At 53.1% G+C, this 16621-nt stretch overlaps 4 protein-coding genes across 4 annotated transcripts in view; 2 read left to right on the forward strand and 2 right to left on the reverse strand.

Annotated features, from left to right (window-relative positions):
- Positions 1-958, forward strand: part of gstt2 (glutathione S-transferase theta 2) — a 1468-nt gene extending 510 nt beyond the window's left edge. The window contains exons 2-5 of the mRNA XM_080467256.1: positions 1-81; positions 172-322; positions 432-608; positions 694-958. The exon at positions 1-81 is cut by the window's left edge and continues 7 nt beyond it. Coding sequence (XP_080323382.1) covers positions 1-81; positions 172-322; positions 432-608; positions 694-840 — 556 coding nt within the window. The 3' untranslated portion in view covers positions 841-958. The remainder of the gene's footprint in view (positions 82-171; positions 323-431; positions 609-693) is intronic.
- chek2 (checkpoint kinase 2) lies at positions 928-4738 on the reverse strand. Its single transcript, XM_080467239.1, has 15 exons — positions 4334-4738; positions 3950-4233; positions 3417-3541; positions 3182-3314; positions 2971-3061; positions 2780-2876; positions 2603-2656; positions 2409-2473; positions 2140-2239; positions 1970-2056; positions 1724-1887; positions 1534-1646; positions 1340-1425; positions 1183-1251; positions 928-1105 (listed from the first exon to the last, which is right to left on the reverse strand). Exons 2-15 carry the CDS (start codon positions 4230-4232, stop codon positions 1037-1039), a joined length of 1536 nt encoding a protein of 511 aa, XP_080323365.1. The 5' UTR covers position 4233; positions 4334-4738; the 3' UTR covers positions 928-1036.
- Positions 4739-4778: 40 nt separating this feature from the next.
- On the forward strand, positions 4779-11004 carry entr1 (endosome associated trafficking regulator 1). Its single transcript, XM_080467250.1, has 8 exons — positions 4779-4979; positions 6358-6598; positions 6685-6895; positions 6967-7034; positions 7110-7221; positions 9732-9794; positions 10193-10332; positions 10470-11004. Exons 1-8 carry the CDS (start codon positions 4937-4939, stop codon positions 10558-10560), a joined length of 969 nt encoding a protein of 322 aa, XP_080323376.1. The 5' UTR covers positions 4779-4936; the 3' UTR covers positions 10561-11004.
- Positions 10970-16227, reverse strand: card9 (caspase recruitment domain family, member 9). The gene is made up of 13 exons (XM_080467237.1): positions 15965-16227; positions 15531-15600; positions 15297-15434; positions 15057-15175; positions 14769-14975; positions 14307-14390; positions 13984-14226; positions 13780-13905; positions 13015-13203; positions 12870-12915; positions 11832-12001; positions 11524-11576; positions 10970-11441 (listed from the first exon to the last, which is right to left on the reverse strand). The coding sequence occupies exons 1-13, from the start codon at positions 16076-16078 to the stop codon at positions 11348-11350; spliced, it is 1653 nt and encodes a 550-aa protein (XP_080323363.1). The 5' UTR covers positions 16079-16227; the 3' UTR covers positions 10970-11347.
- Between the last annotated feature and the right edge of the window lie 394 nt (positions 16228-16621).

The raw sequence follows: 16621 nt of genomic DNA on the forward strand, positions 1-16621 counted from the left end.
CAGAAGTGCAGAATTCACCAAACTGAACCCGATGAACAAAGTTCCTGTTGTGGTGGACAACAACTTCATCCTGACCGAGAGGTACACACACACACACACACACACACACACACACACACACACACACACACACACACACACACACACACCTGTTCACATCTGCTTTGACAGTGACGCCATCTTGAAGTACCTGGTTACCAAGTACAATGCTCCGGAGCACTGGTATCCACGGCAACCAGAGAGACGAGCCCGAGTGGACGAGTACACGGCCTGGCACCACAGCAACACGCGGCCGCATGCCGCCAGAGTCTTTATTCTGGAGGTACACACACACACACACACACACACACACACACACACACACACACACACACACACACACACACCCTCTGGCTGATGACCTGATCCTGACCTGTCTCCACCCGCCTCAGGTGCTCCTCCCGACTCAGACAAGCGCTCCTGTGGACGAGGAGCAATTGAATCGTGCTCTGGCGCAGCTGGACGAGACCCTGGACAAGCTGGAGTCCATGTTCCTCCGCCGCCAGCCGTTCCTCTGCGGCGACGACGTCTCGGTGGCCGACCTGCTCGCCGTCTGCGAACTCATGCAGGTGAGTTTCTTTGATTGGCTGACGGCCATTCTGACAGGGGCGGGGCTTGGCGTGTGGGCGTGATGGTGTGTGTGTGTCTCTGCAGCCGCTGGGCGGGGACAGAGACGTCCTGAAGGACCGCCCCCAGCTGCAACGCTGGAGGAGCCGTGTGCAGGCGGCGGTGGGCGACTCCTTCGACCGGGCGCACGCCGTCCTGTACGCCCTGAGAGACCGCCGCCGGGCCAGGCTGTGACCTCAGAACGGAGGGGGCGGGGCTAAGCTGCTGCTAATAAAGTTTATTTCTGTTCCTGTCCCGTTAAAGAAGATCCACAAATTTCAGTGAAAAATAAAAAAGATTTATTAGAAAACATGAAGTTATTTACAGCTTCAGTAGTGAACATGTGATCAGATGAATCCATGAATGGTCAATAGAGTGGTGGGGGCGGGGCTTAGCTCCGTTTAGCAGGAGGACCTTCATCGTCTTCGTCTCGCGCTCGCTTCCTAGAGCTTCCTGGGTCCTGGGGTGGAGGGAGGGGGCGGGGCTTAGTGCTGGGTGTGGCCAATTAAACGGAACTGTGTGTATAAGTGAAGTTACCATGGCAACACTGGGAGCAGCCGAGGATGGATACATGAGACTATGAGCCGTCTGTCGCATCAGCTGATCCTGTGACATCATAATGACTTCACTGTTAGAGGGAGGGAGGATGGACAGGTGAGGAGGGGGAGGGGGAGGGGGAGGGGCAGACCGGTACCTGTAACCAGGGGTGCTCCAGTGCTTCCTCAATGCTCATCCTCTGACTGGGATCAACCACCAGCAGCTTCCTCACAACGTCCTTGGCTGACAGAGACAGAGACAGAGACAGACACACACACACACACACACACACACACACACAGAGTTCAGAGTGAGGCTGCTGAGGTCACCTGACCGGGCTCCAGGTTCTACCTTGGTCTGAGACGTGGCTCCACTTGGACTGGACCATGGTGAACTCTCCTCGGACGATCTGGTCTGTGATGGACTGACCGAAGCTGTCGTGGAATGGGGGGTAACCTCCCAGACTGAGAGAGAGACGGGCGGGGGTGAGACGGACAGCGAGACGGGCAGAGGGCGGGACGGGGTTGTGGGCGGAGCCTACCACACAAACAGCAGCACTCCAAGGCTCCAGGCGTCCACAGACAGTCCGTACCCACTCGTCGAGCCGTGAGTGAAAACCTCTGGAGCCAAATAGGACGGAGTCCCGCAGAGAGTCCTCATGAGGACAGACTCTTCTAGAATCCTGGACTGGTTGAAGTCCGTCACCTGGGGGGGGGGGGGGGGGGGGGGGGGGGGGTGAGTGAGGACCAGAAGGAGGTAGAGGAAGAGGTGTTGAAGACGACCTCACCTTGATGAGACAGACGTCCTCTTGTGAAGACAGCAGGATGTTCTCTGGTTTTAGGTCTCTGTGGATGATCCCGTTACTGTGGAGGTACTACACACACACACACACACACACACACAGTGACCCACATGCCTCCTGTCCCGGTTACCATGGTAACAGCAGCTCGAACTCACTTGCACGGCTCGCAGCATCTGGTAGAAGTAAAGTTTGCCGATGTTTTCCTTTAACTGCTGCTGAGACTTCACTCTGTGGAACAACTCCCCCCCCTCCATCCTGCAACGTTAGCTTAGCATTAGCATCCAGTACCCCCTCCATCCTGCAACGTTAGCTTAGCATTAGCATCCAGTACCCCTCCATCCTGCAACGTTAGCTTAGCATTAGCATCCAGTACCCCCTCCATCCTGCAACGTTAGCTTAGCATTAGCATATGATTTAGACTCACATTTCCAAAACGATGTAAAAACTGTCGTCAGTCTGATAGAAGTCCATCGTCTTTATGAGGCAAGGCTGCAGGAGGAAGAGGAGGCGGGACTTCATGAGTCTATGATGATGATGAAGTAGTGTGTGTGTGTGTGTGTGTGTGTGTGTGTGTGTGTGTGTGTGTGTGTGTGTGTGTGTGTGTGTGTGCGCGCTAACATGGTCGACTCTCTTCAGGATCTCGATTTCCGTCTGTGCGTTCCGTGTCGCCGTCTGATTGGACGACAGAACAAACGTGACCGGTTGAACGTTCAGACGCCATGTTTGTAGTTCGGTGTGGTCACAGCAGGAGGCGGGGCCAGGGACAGTCTCAGCCAATCGGAGAGCAGAACTCACCCCTTCAGACTGGAAGTTCTTTTTCTTGATGATTTTCACCGCAAACTTCGCACACGAAGAACGTTTGAAGGCCAGACGCACCTCGCCGCACACTCCCCTGAGCACACACACCGGATACACGTCAGCTGGCATCACAGTGACATCACAGTGACATCACAGCGACATCACAGCGACATCACAGCGTCACTCACGTTCCGATCTGTCGAGTCAGCACGTATTTCTCCTGCAGGTCTTTTGGTAAACTGGACTGATCGTCTGAGCGCAGGTCGATGAAGACGAACACTGAGGAGACATGGAGACGTCAGGGACACGTTAACTTTAGAGACACGCCAGTCGTGGCCCAGGTGTATTACAGGTGTATTACAGGTGTATTACAGGTGTATTACAGGTGTGCTGTCTCACCTCGGTTTCGTTGTTCAGCCAGAGAAAGAACTGCGTTGTTGACCAGAGGAAGTTTTTTATCTTTGCCGACCAGAATCCCGTCAACAAAGGTTCCGTTGTTACTGTGATCCTCTACGAAGACCTCCGTCCCCTCCTGAGGACACAGCCCCGATCACCACAATGTCACTACAGTACTACTACTACAGTACGATTACAGTACTACTACAATATGATGGTACCATTGTTATTATCTTACTTTGTAGATCCTGAAGTGTTTCTTGCTGTAGATCCTGAACTTTCTGGAATTTTTATCTTCAGGGTCTTCAAAAACGTAGTTACACCGAGAGTCTCTCCCAAACAAGTACTGCTCGTCCAGACAGTCTGTAAACAAACAAACAAACATAAAACAAGGACTGAGGCCTGTACTAGGAACTTCTTGTTCTTATGGGAGGAGGATGGAGGGTGGAGGATGGAGGGTGGAGGGTGGAGGGTGGAGGGTGGAGGGTGGAGGGTGGAGGGTGGAGGATGGAGGGTGGAGGGTGGAGGATGGAGGGTGGAGGAGCCTTGAGTTACCAGGTGATTTATCCTGGTGAAAAGTGAACAAGAGTCGTAGTACGGAAAACCAGAGTTAATCCTGAAGTTATCTAGATAAGAGGAAATCCAGCTTCGTAGCTCAGGCCTCTACTCCTCGATACAGTTTGTAAACAAACAAACAAACATCCTCCAGACAGTTTGTAAACAAATAAACAAACAAGCACTGCTCCTCCAGACAGTCTGTACCGGGCTCACCGTGGCTGCGGAACCCGGGCGCCATGGGCAGCAGGCGGCCCCACGGCTGCAGCTCTTCCTCCTCCGGGACGGACGGCATCAGGACCGGGAGCGTGTCCACGCTGCTCAGAGTCCCGGAGCCGCTGGACGACTGGCTGCCGGAGGTCGGGCCGCTAGACGAACCGGAACCAGGCTGGGACTTGGACTGGGAGGGGGACAGAGTGGACTGAGACTGGGACTGGGAGGAGGGGGTCTGGGACCAGGTCTGGGCCTGCCCCCCCTCTGCCGGAACCTCTTTAGACATCCTGCAGGCACAGAGAGAACCGTCTCATTGTGAGCACCGAACCCCGTTTAAAAAGAACAACTCTTCAGGATTGTTCTGTAGGTGACAGTTAAAAAACACACCCGGAGGTTTGTCACGGTTCTGACCGGCTTCCTCTTCAGTCCGGCTCGAACGGATCCTGGAAAGACGAGACAGACTCGTCCTAGATTAGGGACTGGTCCGAGTCCCCCTGCCGGGCGCCGTCTCTTCGTTCAGCACGGCGGAGCTTAAATCGGACGGATTCTGGACGGAGTTCATCACGAGGCGCTCGGCTCAGTCTAACTGCGTGCACGTCACACAGGAAGCGAAACCGAGCCGAACCGAGTCGTCCCGGGTTACAGCAGCTCACTGGCCGGCTGGACCTGCAGCCGGACTCTGTAATCCGGGTCTGTGAAGTGTGAAACCGGCGACACGTGCCGCAGACCTCGGACCTGGATCCTGCAGGAGCGGACTTCCGGGTGCCGTGTTTTTTTGTTTTTTTGTTCCATACACGTCAACTGACGCTCTCAGCCAATGAGACGTGAGAAGAGGAGTCACGTGCTTCTGAGACGGCAGCGTGTGTTTCCGGGTCTGGTTCGGTTCCTGCAGGGGAGAAACAGTGCGAGGTATCGATACCTGGCCGATACGTGGACGAACCGGAGAACCGAGCCGCCACCTGTCCGCGTGCCCGTGTCCGCGTGCCCGTCATGTCCAAGCAGAAGAAGAGTAAGACTCTGATCATCACAGACGGTCAGTGCGACCCGGTTCTGCTCCGGTTGTCATGTGGACCGGCTCCACAACCACGTGTCACTGTGTTTACTACCTGCTGGCGTCCACGTGACCAGATCACTTCATGTAAACAAACAACATTCCTCACAGCAAGGTGGTGGACTGGTCCTGGACTGGTCCTGGACTGGTCCTGGACTGGTTACTCAAATGGTTCTAGACTAGGTCTGGAGAGGTCCTGGACTGGTTACTCAAATGTTCTAGACTAGGTCTGGACTGGTTCTGTCCTGGACTGGGTATGGAGCGGTTCTGGACTGGTTCTGGGTTTACAGGAGTTTTGAGAATCAGAATGACCTCCAGGTGGGTGGAGAGCCCAGTCCCAGGTGGAGGAGTTCAGGTATCTGGGGGTCTTGTTCAGGAGTGGGGGGGGGGGGGTGGAGCGTGAGATCGACAGGCGGATCGGTGCAGCGTCTCCAGCTCTGCGGTCGCTGGATCGGTCCGTCGTGGTGAAGAAGGAGCGAAGCCAAAAGGCGAGGCTCTGGATTTAACCGCTCCACCTTCCTTCCTCCCCTCACCTATGCTCATGAGCTTTGGGTCGTGACTGAAAGAAGGAGATCCTGGATCCAAGCGGCTGAAATGAGTTTCCTCCGTAGGGTGGCTGGGCCCTTAGAGATAGGGTGAGGAGCTCCGTCACCAGGGAGGAGCTCGGAGTAGAGCCGCTGCTCCTCCACATCCAGAGGAGCCAGCTGAGGCTCGGCCATCTGTTCGGGATGCCCCCCCGGACGCCTCCCTAGGAGGGTGTTCCGGGCATGTCCCTCTGGTAGGGGCCTCAGGGCAGACCTAGGACACTCTGGAGGGACTATGTCTCTCGGCTGTCATGGGAACGCCTTGGGGTCCCACCGGAAGAGCTGGAGGACGTGTCTGGGACGAGGGAAGTCTGGACATCCCCTCTGAGACTGCTGTCCCCAAGACCCGGACTGGATCAGAGGAGGACAATGGACGGATGGACAGTTTGTCTTTCCCTCCTGTAGTTTTCCTGGGTGCTATAGCGACTCTGGTGGAATAGTCCAGTTGGTTGTGTGATGGCTCTGCCCTCCAGCTGCTGTTGGTTCTGGATGAGAAAACTCACTGGTTCTTGTGTTTACCGTTTCAAACCAGGTCATGTGACCGGCAGCGGCGCCGAGCTGCTCGCAGCTTCACACTGAATTTCATAACTCAGCGCCGACTCGTCACTAGGGGACTAGTTAGTGAGCTGACGCTCGCCGGCCGAGTAAATCATGTGTGTGTGTGTGTGTGTGTGTGTGTGTGTGTGTGTGTGTGTGTGTGTGTGTGTGTGTGTGTGTGTGTGTGTGTGTGTGTGTGTGTGTGTGTGTGTGTGTGTGTGTGTGTGTGAATATATCAGATGATGAGGCGACTGAGGCCGAGGAATTGAATCCGTTCTCCTTCAAAGAGTTTCTGCGTTGGAAGAACTGTGACCAGGAGGAGCAGACCCAGGAGGAGCAGACCCAGGAGGAGCAGAACCAGGAGGAGCAGACCCAGGAGGAGCAGAACCAGGAGGAGCAGAACCAGGAGGAGCAGACCCAGGAGGAGCAGACCCAGGAGGAGCAGACCCAGGAGGAGCAGAACCAGGAGGAGCAGAGCAGGTGAGGTGGAGCATCTGAGAATCTGTGACTCCTCCTTCAAATTGTTGAGGAGGTGAGAAGCTCCTGACATGTCCAACACATCTCAGAAGGTTCCTGTCCAGACGAGGAGCAGCAGGAGCAGCAGGAGGAGCAGGAGGAGGAGAAGCAGCAGCAGGAGGAGCAGCAGGAGGAGGAGGAGGAGAAGCAGCAGCAGGAGGAGGAGGAGCAGAAGCAGCAGCAGGAGGAGACAGTGACAATATGTTATCGATCACTGAGGTAGACACCTCCTCCAGGAGGTGCACCAACGTTGAACTGCAGGTAACGCAACACACACACACACACACACATGAAAGCAGAAGACACACCCCAGGTGACCCTGTCGGCTGCAGGAGGAGAACACGGTGTTGAGGAGGCGCGTCAGGGAGCTGAGGAGGAGCGTCACGGCCAACGAGCACAGGTCTGCACTGACCAATCACGAGCCAGCGCCTCCTGCCTCCATGGTTCCCCACAATGCCTCTGTGCTGGTCCGCAGGGTGAGGCAGCTGACGGAGGAGCTGCTGCAGAGCAGGAGGAAGGAGGAGAAGGAGGCGCAGGACCTGGAGAGCATGGTGCAGAGTGTGGAGCACAACCTGGGACTCATGACGGTCTGACACACACACACACACACTCACACTAACACACTCTCACTAACTCACACTAACACACTCTCACTAACACACTCACACTAACACACTCTCACTAACTCACACTCACACTAACACACTCTCACTAACTCACACTAACACACTCACACTAACTCACACACACACACTCACACTAACACACTCTCACTAACTCACACACACACACTCACACTAACACACTCACACTAACACACTCTCACTAACTCACACTCACACTAACACACTCTCACTAACTCACACTAACTCACACTAACACACTCTCACTAACTCACACTAACACACTCTCACTAACTCACACTAACTCACACTAACACACTCTCACTAACTCACACTAACACACTCTCACTAACTCACACTAACTCACAATCACACTAACTCACAATCACACTCTCACTAACACACTCTCACACTAACGCACAATCACACTCACACTAACACACTAACACACTCTCTCACTAACACACTCTCTCACTAACACACTCACACTAACTCACAATCACACTAACACACTCTCACACTAACTCACAATCACACTAACACACTCTCACACTAACACACTCTCTCACTAACACACTCACACTAACTCACAATCACACTAACACACTCTCACACTAACTCACACTCACACTAACACACTCTCTCACTAACACACTCTCTCACTAACACACACTCTCACTAACTCACAATCACACTAACTCACAATCACACTCACACTAACACACTAACACACTCTCTCACTAACACACTCACACTAACTCACAATCACACTCTCACACTAACTCACAATCACACTCTCACTAACACACTCTCTCACTAACACACTCTCTCACTAACACACACTCTCACTAACTCACACTCACACTAACTCACAATCACACTCTCACACTAACTCACAATCACACTCTCACTAACACACTCTCTCACTAACACACTCTCTCACTAACACACACTCACACTAACTCACACTCTCACTAACTCACACTAACTCACAATCACACTCTCACTAACACACTATCTCACTAACACACTCTCACTAACTCACACTAACTCACACTCACACTAACTCACAATCACACTCTCACTAACTCACACTAACACTCTCTCTCACTAACACACTCTCACTAACTCTCACTAACTCACACTCACACTAACTCACAATCACACTCTCACTAACTCACACACACTAACTCACAATCACACTCACACTAACACACTCTCTCACTAACACACTCTCTCACTAACACACACTCACACTAACACACACTCACACTAACTCACAATCACAATCTCACTAACACACTCACACTAACTCACACTCACACTAACACACTCTCTCACGAACACACTCTCAAGCTAACTCACACTAACTCACACTCACACTAACACACTCTCTCACTAACACACTCTCACGCTAACTCACACTAACACACACTCACACTAACACACGCTCTCACTAACACACTCTCGCACTAACACACACTCACACTAACACACTCGCTCACTAACACACACTCACACTAACACACTGTCACTAACACACTCTCACAATCACACTAACACACTCACACTAACACACACTAACACACTCTCTCACTAACACACTCTCTCACTAACACACACTCACACTAACACACTCTCTCACTAACACACACTCACACTAACACACTCTCTCACTAACACACTCTCTCACTAACACACTCTCACGCTAACTCACACTAACACACACTCACACTAACACACGCTCTCACTAACACACTCTCGCACTAACACACACTCACACTAACACACTGTCACTAACACACTCTCACAATCACACTAACACACTCACACTAACACACACTAACACACTCTCTCACTAACACACTCTCTCACTAACACACACTCACACTAACACACTCTCTCACTAACACACACTCACACTAACTCACACTCACACTAACACACTCTCTCACTAACACACTCTCACGCTAACTCACACTAACACACACTCACACTAACACACGCTCTCACTAACACACTCTCGCACTAACACACACTCACACTAACACACTCGCTCACTAACACACACTCACACTAACACACTGTCACTAACACACTCTCTCACAATCACACTAACACACTCACACTAACACACACTAACACACTCACACTAACACACACTAACACACTCTCTCACTAACACACTCTCTCACTAACACACACTCACACTAACACACTCTCTCACTAACACACACTCACACTAACACACTCTCTCACTAACACACAGTAAACACACATATTTCTCTCTCCCCCTCTCTCCCCCCCCTCCCTCTCTCCCTCCCTCCCCCTCTCTCTCTCGCCCCCTCTCTCCCCCCCTCCCTCTCTCCCTCCCTCCCCCTCTCTCTCTCCCTCTCTTCCCCTCCCTCCCTCCCCCTCTCTCCCCCCCTCCCTCCCTCCCTCCCTCCCCCTCTCTCCCTCCCTCTCTCTCATAGAGACGAGCAGTAAAAGCTGAACATTTTGTTTCTAAACTGAAGTTTGATCTTCAGGAGCTTCAGGTGAGAAAAGTTCTCGTCTTCATCCACGATTCATGTCTGCACAGCGTCAGAGTGGACACATGAAGGGGTGGACACATGAAGGGGTGGACATTTGAAGGGGTGGACACATGAAGGAGTGGACACATGAAGGGGTGGACACATGAAGGGGTGGACATTTGAAGGGGTGGACATTTGAAGGGGTGGACACATGAAGGGGTGGACATTTGAAGGGGTGGACACATGAAGGGGTGGACACATGAAGGGGTGGACACATGAAGGAGTGGACACATGAAGGGGTGGACACATGAAGGAGTGGACACATGAAGGAGTGGACACATGAAGGAGTGGACACATGAAGGGGTGGACATCTGAAGGGGTGGACACCTGAAGGAGTGGACATTGTTGTCACGTTGTTTCAGGCGGAGTTGGTGTGTGTGCGCTCGGAGAACGAGCGTTTGAAGGTGGCAGAGTCGCAGGTCGTCATGACGATGAGACAAAATGCTCAGCTGGCGTCAGAGTACCTGAAGAAGACGACAAGCCACGCCCACTCCTCCATCCAGTCAGTGCACCTTGGTTACTGCTGATGAAGAGTAACTCAATACTTCAGTTCCTGGGAGGAACATGCTCAATAGTGTGTGTGTGTGTGTGTGTGTGTGTGTGTGTGTGTGTGTGTGTGTGTGTGTGTGTGTGTGTCAGGAAGCTCCTGGCTGAAGCAGAGTCTCTCCGTTTGGTCTCTGAGCTTCTGAGCTCAATCGATAAAATCTCCGCCATCAACACAGAGTCCTGATTCCCTCTGGACCCGGTTCTCCCTGGACCCGGTTCTCCTTGGACTCGGTTCTCCCTGGACTCGGTTCTCCCTGGACCCGGTTCTCCCTGGACCCAGTTCTCGTTGGACTCGGTTCTCCCTGGACCCGGTTCTCCCTGGAGCTCATTGGACATACCGAGGACGTGGTTGTCATGCCACAGCCCTGTGATTGGTTGATTGGTGAAGCAGTGTCACCACAACAACCAATCAGAAGTGTCCTTCAGCTGGACTCCGCCTCCCAATCCGCAGCGTCAGTACCAAGGTGATGCTAAAGCTAATGCTAGGCTAACACCTGGTGTAAACGTTTCCTGTGAGACTCCCTGGGGGCGGGGCTTATCTCATCAATCGCACAGAACGTCTCAGGAAACATCGACCATGTCAGCCAGCGTTACTTCATTAAACACGAGTCGTTTATTACATCATATCACAACATCTTCTCTTTTTTTTATATTCAATTCAACTTTATTTATACAGCACAAAATATAAGTCATTGCTATGTGCTGTTAAACAGCTAGTGAACAGAGTGCCCCCTAGTGGTGAGACTTATAGTGCTGTTAAACAGCTAGTGAACAGAGTGCCCCCTAGTGGTGAGACTTATAGTACTGTTAAACAGCTAGTGAACAGAGACACTTACTAAGACTCTTTTATCAACATACTAGTAAACATGGTTAACTGGAAGTGACAGTCTAGTTAGCGGTGAGACTTTAGTGAGTCTCGGTCACCAAACTGGTTTTATTTCACAGACGACAGACGGTCAGCATGATGTCAGTTACTCTGAGACTGTGACGTCGCTGCAGCTGCTGTCGTCATGGTTACAGGCCACATGCTCTGCACTGATGACCTTTGACCTCATGGCGCGTTTCCTGTGAGCAGAAATAGACTCAGAAGGACTCACACACACACACACACACACACACACACACACACACACACACACACACTGACCTGCGGTACAAGAAGTTTGGACGACTCCTGAGTCCAACGTCTGCTTGCCCGTCCTGCAGAGAGAGAGAGAGAGAGAGAGAGAGAGAGAGAGAGAGAGAGAGAGAGAGAGAGAGAGAGCGGGGGGGTCAGAGAGAGAGAGACAGAGAGAGCGGGGGGGGTCAGAGAGAGAGAGAGAGAGAGAGACAGAGAGAGGTCAGAGAGAGAGAGAGAGAGAGAGAGAGAGAGAGAGAGAGAGAGAGAGAGAGAGAGAGAGAGGCCTGCTTCATCCATTCTCACTACCAACATGGACTAATTTAGTGATAGATTACCCATGATGCAGCATTGCTGGCTCTTCGCTCGCTCTCGCTACTTCTTCCCAAAGGAGAACCGAGGTCATGCACCTCCTCACTGTGCACCTCCTCACTGTGCGCCTCCTCGCTGTGCGCCTCCTCGCTGTGCACCTCCTCGCTGCTGGTTGAGCGCTCCTCCACACAGGACACTGTGTCACATGACCTCACATCACATGAAAGTCTGAACAAGCTTCACCTCTTTAAAACTGTAAAGCCTTGTTTCTACTGTCTGTACTGGTTCGGCACGGCACGGCGCCATACGGCACGGTGCCATACGGCCCGGCCCGGTGCCATACGGCACGGTGCCATACGGCACGGCGCCATACGGCCCGGCCCGGTGCCATACGGCCCGGTGCCATACGGCACGGCACGGTGCCATACGGCACGGCGCCATACAGCACGGCGCCATACGGCACGGCGCGGTTTTTATGTTTCCATGACAAAAGTTGTGGATGGTACATAAAGTACCTAAAGTACCCAACCGTCACCATTGTTGGTCACCCCGCCATTGAGGTAGCTAGCACAGAGGTACGGTTCCAGAAGGCGGAGCTACAACAGCCGTCTGCTGATTGGTCAGTGAGGACCGTCACTCTGGACAAGCAGCAATATTTAAATATCTCCTCGTCTTACAAACCCTCCATTGTTGTTCTCATCCTCCGCTTCGTGCTCACTGCTGGTTTACTGAACTGCTTTATTGAAATGTGGTGCTACACTGCCCCCTGGTGTTCAGACCAGGTGCAGACGCTCCTCTCAGTAACAGGAGGCGGAGCTTCAGCAGGAGCTCCTCCCCTCAGTAACAGGAGGCGGAGCTTAACAGGAGCAGCTGTTCACAAGGAGAACGAGGCTCACTGAGAACCGTGAGTGGAGGTGATAAAAACGGTGAACAATGTTTGTGTCCAAAGAAAAAACAACAAGCGACACTTATTAAAGTTGTGTTTTCAGGGACTTTGATCTCCGTTGTCATGGAAACGAAGCCCAACGTTCTCTCTGTTGTGGAAGTGAAATGAATGGACTGACCTTCTAGAACTTTCTCTGTCAGCTGCTCCTCTTCATCACTATCACACTGGGGAAGAAGTCATCATCATCAACATCATCATCATCATTGCCGTCATGCCCTCCTCCTGCTCCTCCTCTTCCTCCTCCTCCTCTTCCTCCTCCTCACCTGACTGGAGTTGCAGGTGAACCTCCGGAGGCGTGTCCTCAGCTGTAGCTCCTCCCCCTTCGACCTCAGCAGGCTGAGCTCCAGCCTATCAGAGTGCTCCGTCAGCTGCCTGACCTGCTCCCTGTACTGATCCTTCTCCTGCAGGAGCTGCCGCGCCTCCTCCTGCCGCTCCACCTGCGACGCCATCGCCTGGAACACCAATCAGAGGCCTCACATCCCATGACATCATCACCCCGCCCCGCAGTCCGGGTCGCTTTGATTCACAGAGAGCCAATCACGGTAGAGGAGAACCTACAGAACCAGACCCTGGTAAATGAACTTGCAGTTCCAGACCCTGGTACATTAACCTGCAGAACCAGAACCAGACCCATGTAGATGAACCTGCAGAACCAGACCCAGGTTGATGGACCTGCAGAACCAGACCTAGGTTGATGAACCTGCAGAACCAGACCCAGGTAGATGAACCTGCAGAACCAGACCCTGGTAGATGAACCTGCAGAACCAGTCCCAGGTAGAGGAACCTGCAGAACCAGTCCCGGGTAGATGAACCTGCAGAACCAGAACCAGGTAGAGGAACCTGCAGAACCAGACCCAGGTAGAGGAACCTGCAGAACCAGTCCCGGGTAGATGAACCTGCAGAACCAGAACCAGGTAGAGGAACCTGCAGAACCAGTCCCGGGTAGATGAACCTGCAGAACCAGAACCAGGTAGAGGAACCTGCAGAAACAGTCCCAGGTAGATGAACCTGCAGAACCAGACCCTCACCTTGTCTCTCTCTCTGATCACCTCCTCCAGCTGTCGCAGGGTTTGTTTGTTTTGTTGACGGTACATCTTGGCGTCTCCTTTCAGCTGAGCACAGCGCAACTCCAGCTCCTCCTTCTCCTCCACACTCTGAAAACAAACACACCCAGTCAGGAACAGGAGGAAGAGGCTCCTCCTCCTCCTCCTGCTCCTCCTGCTCCTCCTCACCCGGGCTCTCTGCTCCTCCGCTCGGTGCAGCTCCGTTCTCAGTCTGAACAAGGAGGCGAGGAGACTCCTCTGAGGTCGACTCTGCTGCTGCTTCAACTCCTTCAGCTTCTCCTCCTTCTGGTCCTCCTCCTGTTTCTCCATCAGCTTCTCCTGCTCCTGGTTCTCCTCCTCCTGTTTTTCCTCCACCTGCTCCTGCAGCTGGTTGAGTTGGAAGGTTCCAGACTGCAGAGTCAGACTCCTGCTCTGAAATACAAGCACATGTTTTCAGCTCCTCCTGCACCTCCTGCTCCTCCTCTGAGGAATAAACCATGTGTCAACAGCACCTCCTGCAGAGGTCGCAGCGGGTGTCTCCTCAGCCGTCGAGTCTGTCTCTCCGCTCGCAGCACCGTCAGCTTCAGACGCTCCACCTGCACACAGGTCAGAGGGTGAGGTCACAGGTCACAGTGGGAGGTCACAAGTCATAGGGTGAGGTCACAGGTCACAGTGGGAGGTCACAAGTCATAGGGTGAGGTCAGAGGTCACAGTGGGAGGTCATAGGGTGAGGTCACAGTGTGAGGTCACAAGTCATAGGGTAAGGTCAGAGGTCATGGGGTGAGGTCAGAGGTCACAGTGTGAGGTCACAAGTCATAGAGTGAGGTCAGAGGTCATAGTGTGAGGTCACAGTGTGAGGTCACAAGTCATAGGGTAAGGTCAGAGGTCATGGGGTGAGGTCAGAGGTCACAGTGTGAGGTCACAAGTCATAGAGTGAGGTCAGAGGTCATAGTGTGAGGTCACCAGCCCTGCACCTGGATCTGCAGGTCACGGTTGTTGAGCAGGCCATCGCTGCGGTCCTGGTTCAGCGTGTTGATCTGCTCCATCAGGGTGTAGTTGTGCTCCCGGAGGCGCTTCACCTCCTCGCTGCTCCTCTCGCGCTCCTCCTGCAGCTTCTGCACGCGCTCCGTCAGCTTCTTCAGCTCCCGCTCCCGAAGCTGCTGCTGGCGAGACCACGCCTCCTGCAGGAGAGGCACACCAGGGTCAACTCCTCCTGCTCCTCCTGCTCCTCCTGTTCCTGCTGTTCCTCTTCCTCCTCCCACCTGTTGCTTAGCGACACAGCACGCCTGCTGCCTCCTCCTCCTCTCCTCCTGCAGCGCCCTCTGCAGGCGACTCAGCTCAGCCATGAGGAAGGAAGTGAGTCCTGATTCTCCCGCGGTGTCTGAACGCATCACAGAGCTCCAGTAAACAAGAAGAACAACAACAAGACAACCGTCGTCCTCGTCTGAACCCAGTGGTCCAGGTCCAGGTCCTAGTCCAGCTCCAAGTCCAGGTCCACTCACCAATCAGGATGCTGAACTTCTTGTTAGGTTCCTTCCCGGTGATCCTCTTGTACAGTTCAGGATAATCCAGCTCCAGACTCTCCAGGAAGGCTGTGTAACCTTTGAGCCCAGTCCTCTGCAGCAGGTCCAGCAGGGCTCCTGAAGGTCACAGGTCAGAGGTCACAGGTCAGAGGTTAGAGATCAGAGGTCACAGGTCACAGGTCAGAGGTCACTGACAACTAAACGTCGACATACCGACTTTTCTCCTTCGGATGACAAGCGAAGGATCGTTGAAGAGCTGCTCCTCATCCTCAGCACTGATCACCTGACAGGAGGAGAGCCAATCAGAGCAAGAGATGCAGGAGGAGCAGCAGGAAGAGGAGGAGGAGGAGGAGCAGCAGGAAGAGGAGGAGCAGCAGGAGGAGGAGGAGGAGCAGCTGGAGGAGGAGCAGCAGAAGGAGGAGGAGGAGCAGCAGGAGGAGGAGGAGGAGCAGAAGGAGCAGCAGCAGGAGGAGCAGCAGCAGGAGGAGGAGGAGGAGCAGCTGGAGGAGGAGCAGCAGAAGGAGGAGGAGGAGCAGCAGGAAGAGGAGGAGCAGCAGGAGGAGGAGGAGGAGCAGCTGGAGGAGGAGGAGGAGCAGCAGGAGGAGGAGGAGGAGCAGAAGGAGCAGCAGCAGGAGGAGGAGCAGTACCTGACACTGGCGGAGGTACGGAGTAATTCTGGACGGTTCGATGTTTTTGATGAGCAACATCCTGAAATCGTCCAACTGCAGCCAGCAGAGGTCATCTTCACTTAGAGAGTCCATCACAGTACTGCAGAGTACACACAGTACTACAGACAGTATACACAGGAATACAGATTGTAGTACTGTGTGGACTGTGTAGTACTAACAGTACTACAGCTACCTGTTCTCCGTCTGCCGGTCGGTTTGGTTTTGAAGAACTTCCCATCAACACTTCTTGTTTTGGGCTCTAAGCCCCGCCCCCTTCTGACGGGCTTTATCCAGGTGAGTCTGAATCCACCAATCAGCGCGCTGAGCTGCCAGACAGTCAGACTCTTCCTCTTTCCAGTTCTCACCACCACTGAAAGAGGAGCCAATCAGAAACAAGCACACGTGCAGTGTCACACCTGTAGTATTACAAATAAAGTATCACCTGTAGTATTACATCTGAAGTATCGCTTATAGCATCACACCTGTAGTATCACACATGAAGTATCGCACATGAAGTATCACATCTGAAGTATCACCTGTAGTAAAGTGTGTGTGTACTTTCACTGCAGCATTTAAAATGAGCTGAAGACTTTTTATTAGAACAAACGGAACCAAACAGCTGCTGAACAAACAGGA

The sequence above is a fragment of the Lipophrys pholis genome (genome assembly GCF_963383615.2).
Source record: "Lipophrys pholis genome assembly, chromosome: 7".
Taxonomy (NCBI): domain Eukaryota; kingdom Metazoa; phylum Chordata; class Actinopteri; order Blenniiformes; family Blenniidae; genus Lipophrys; species Lipophrys pholis.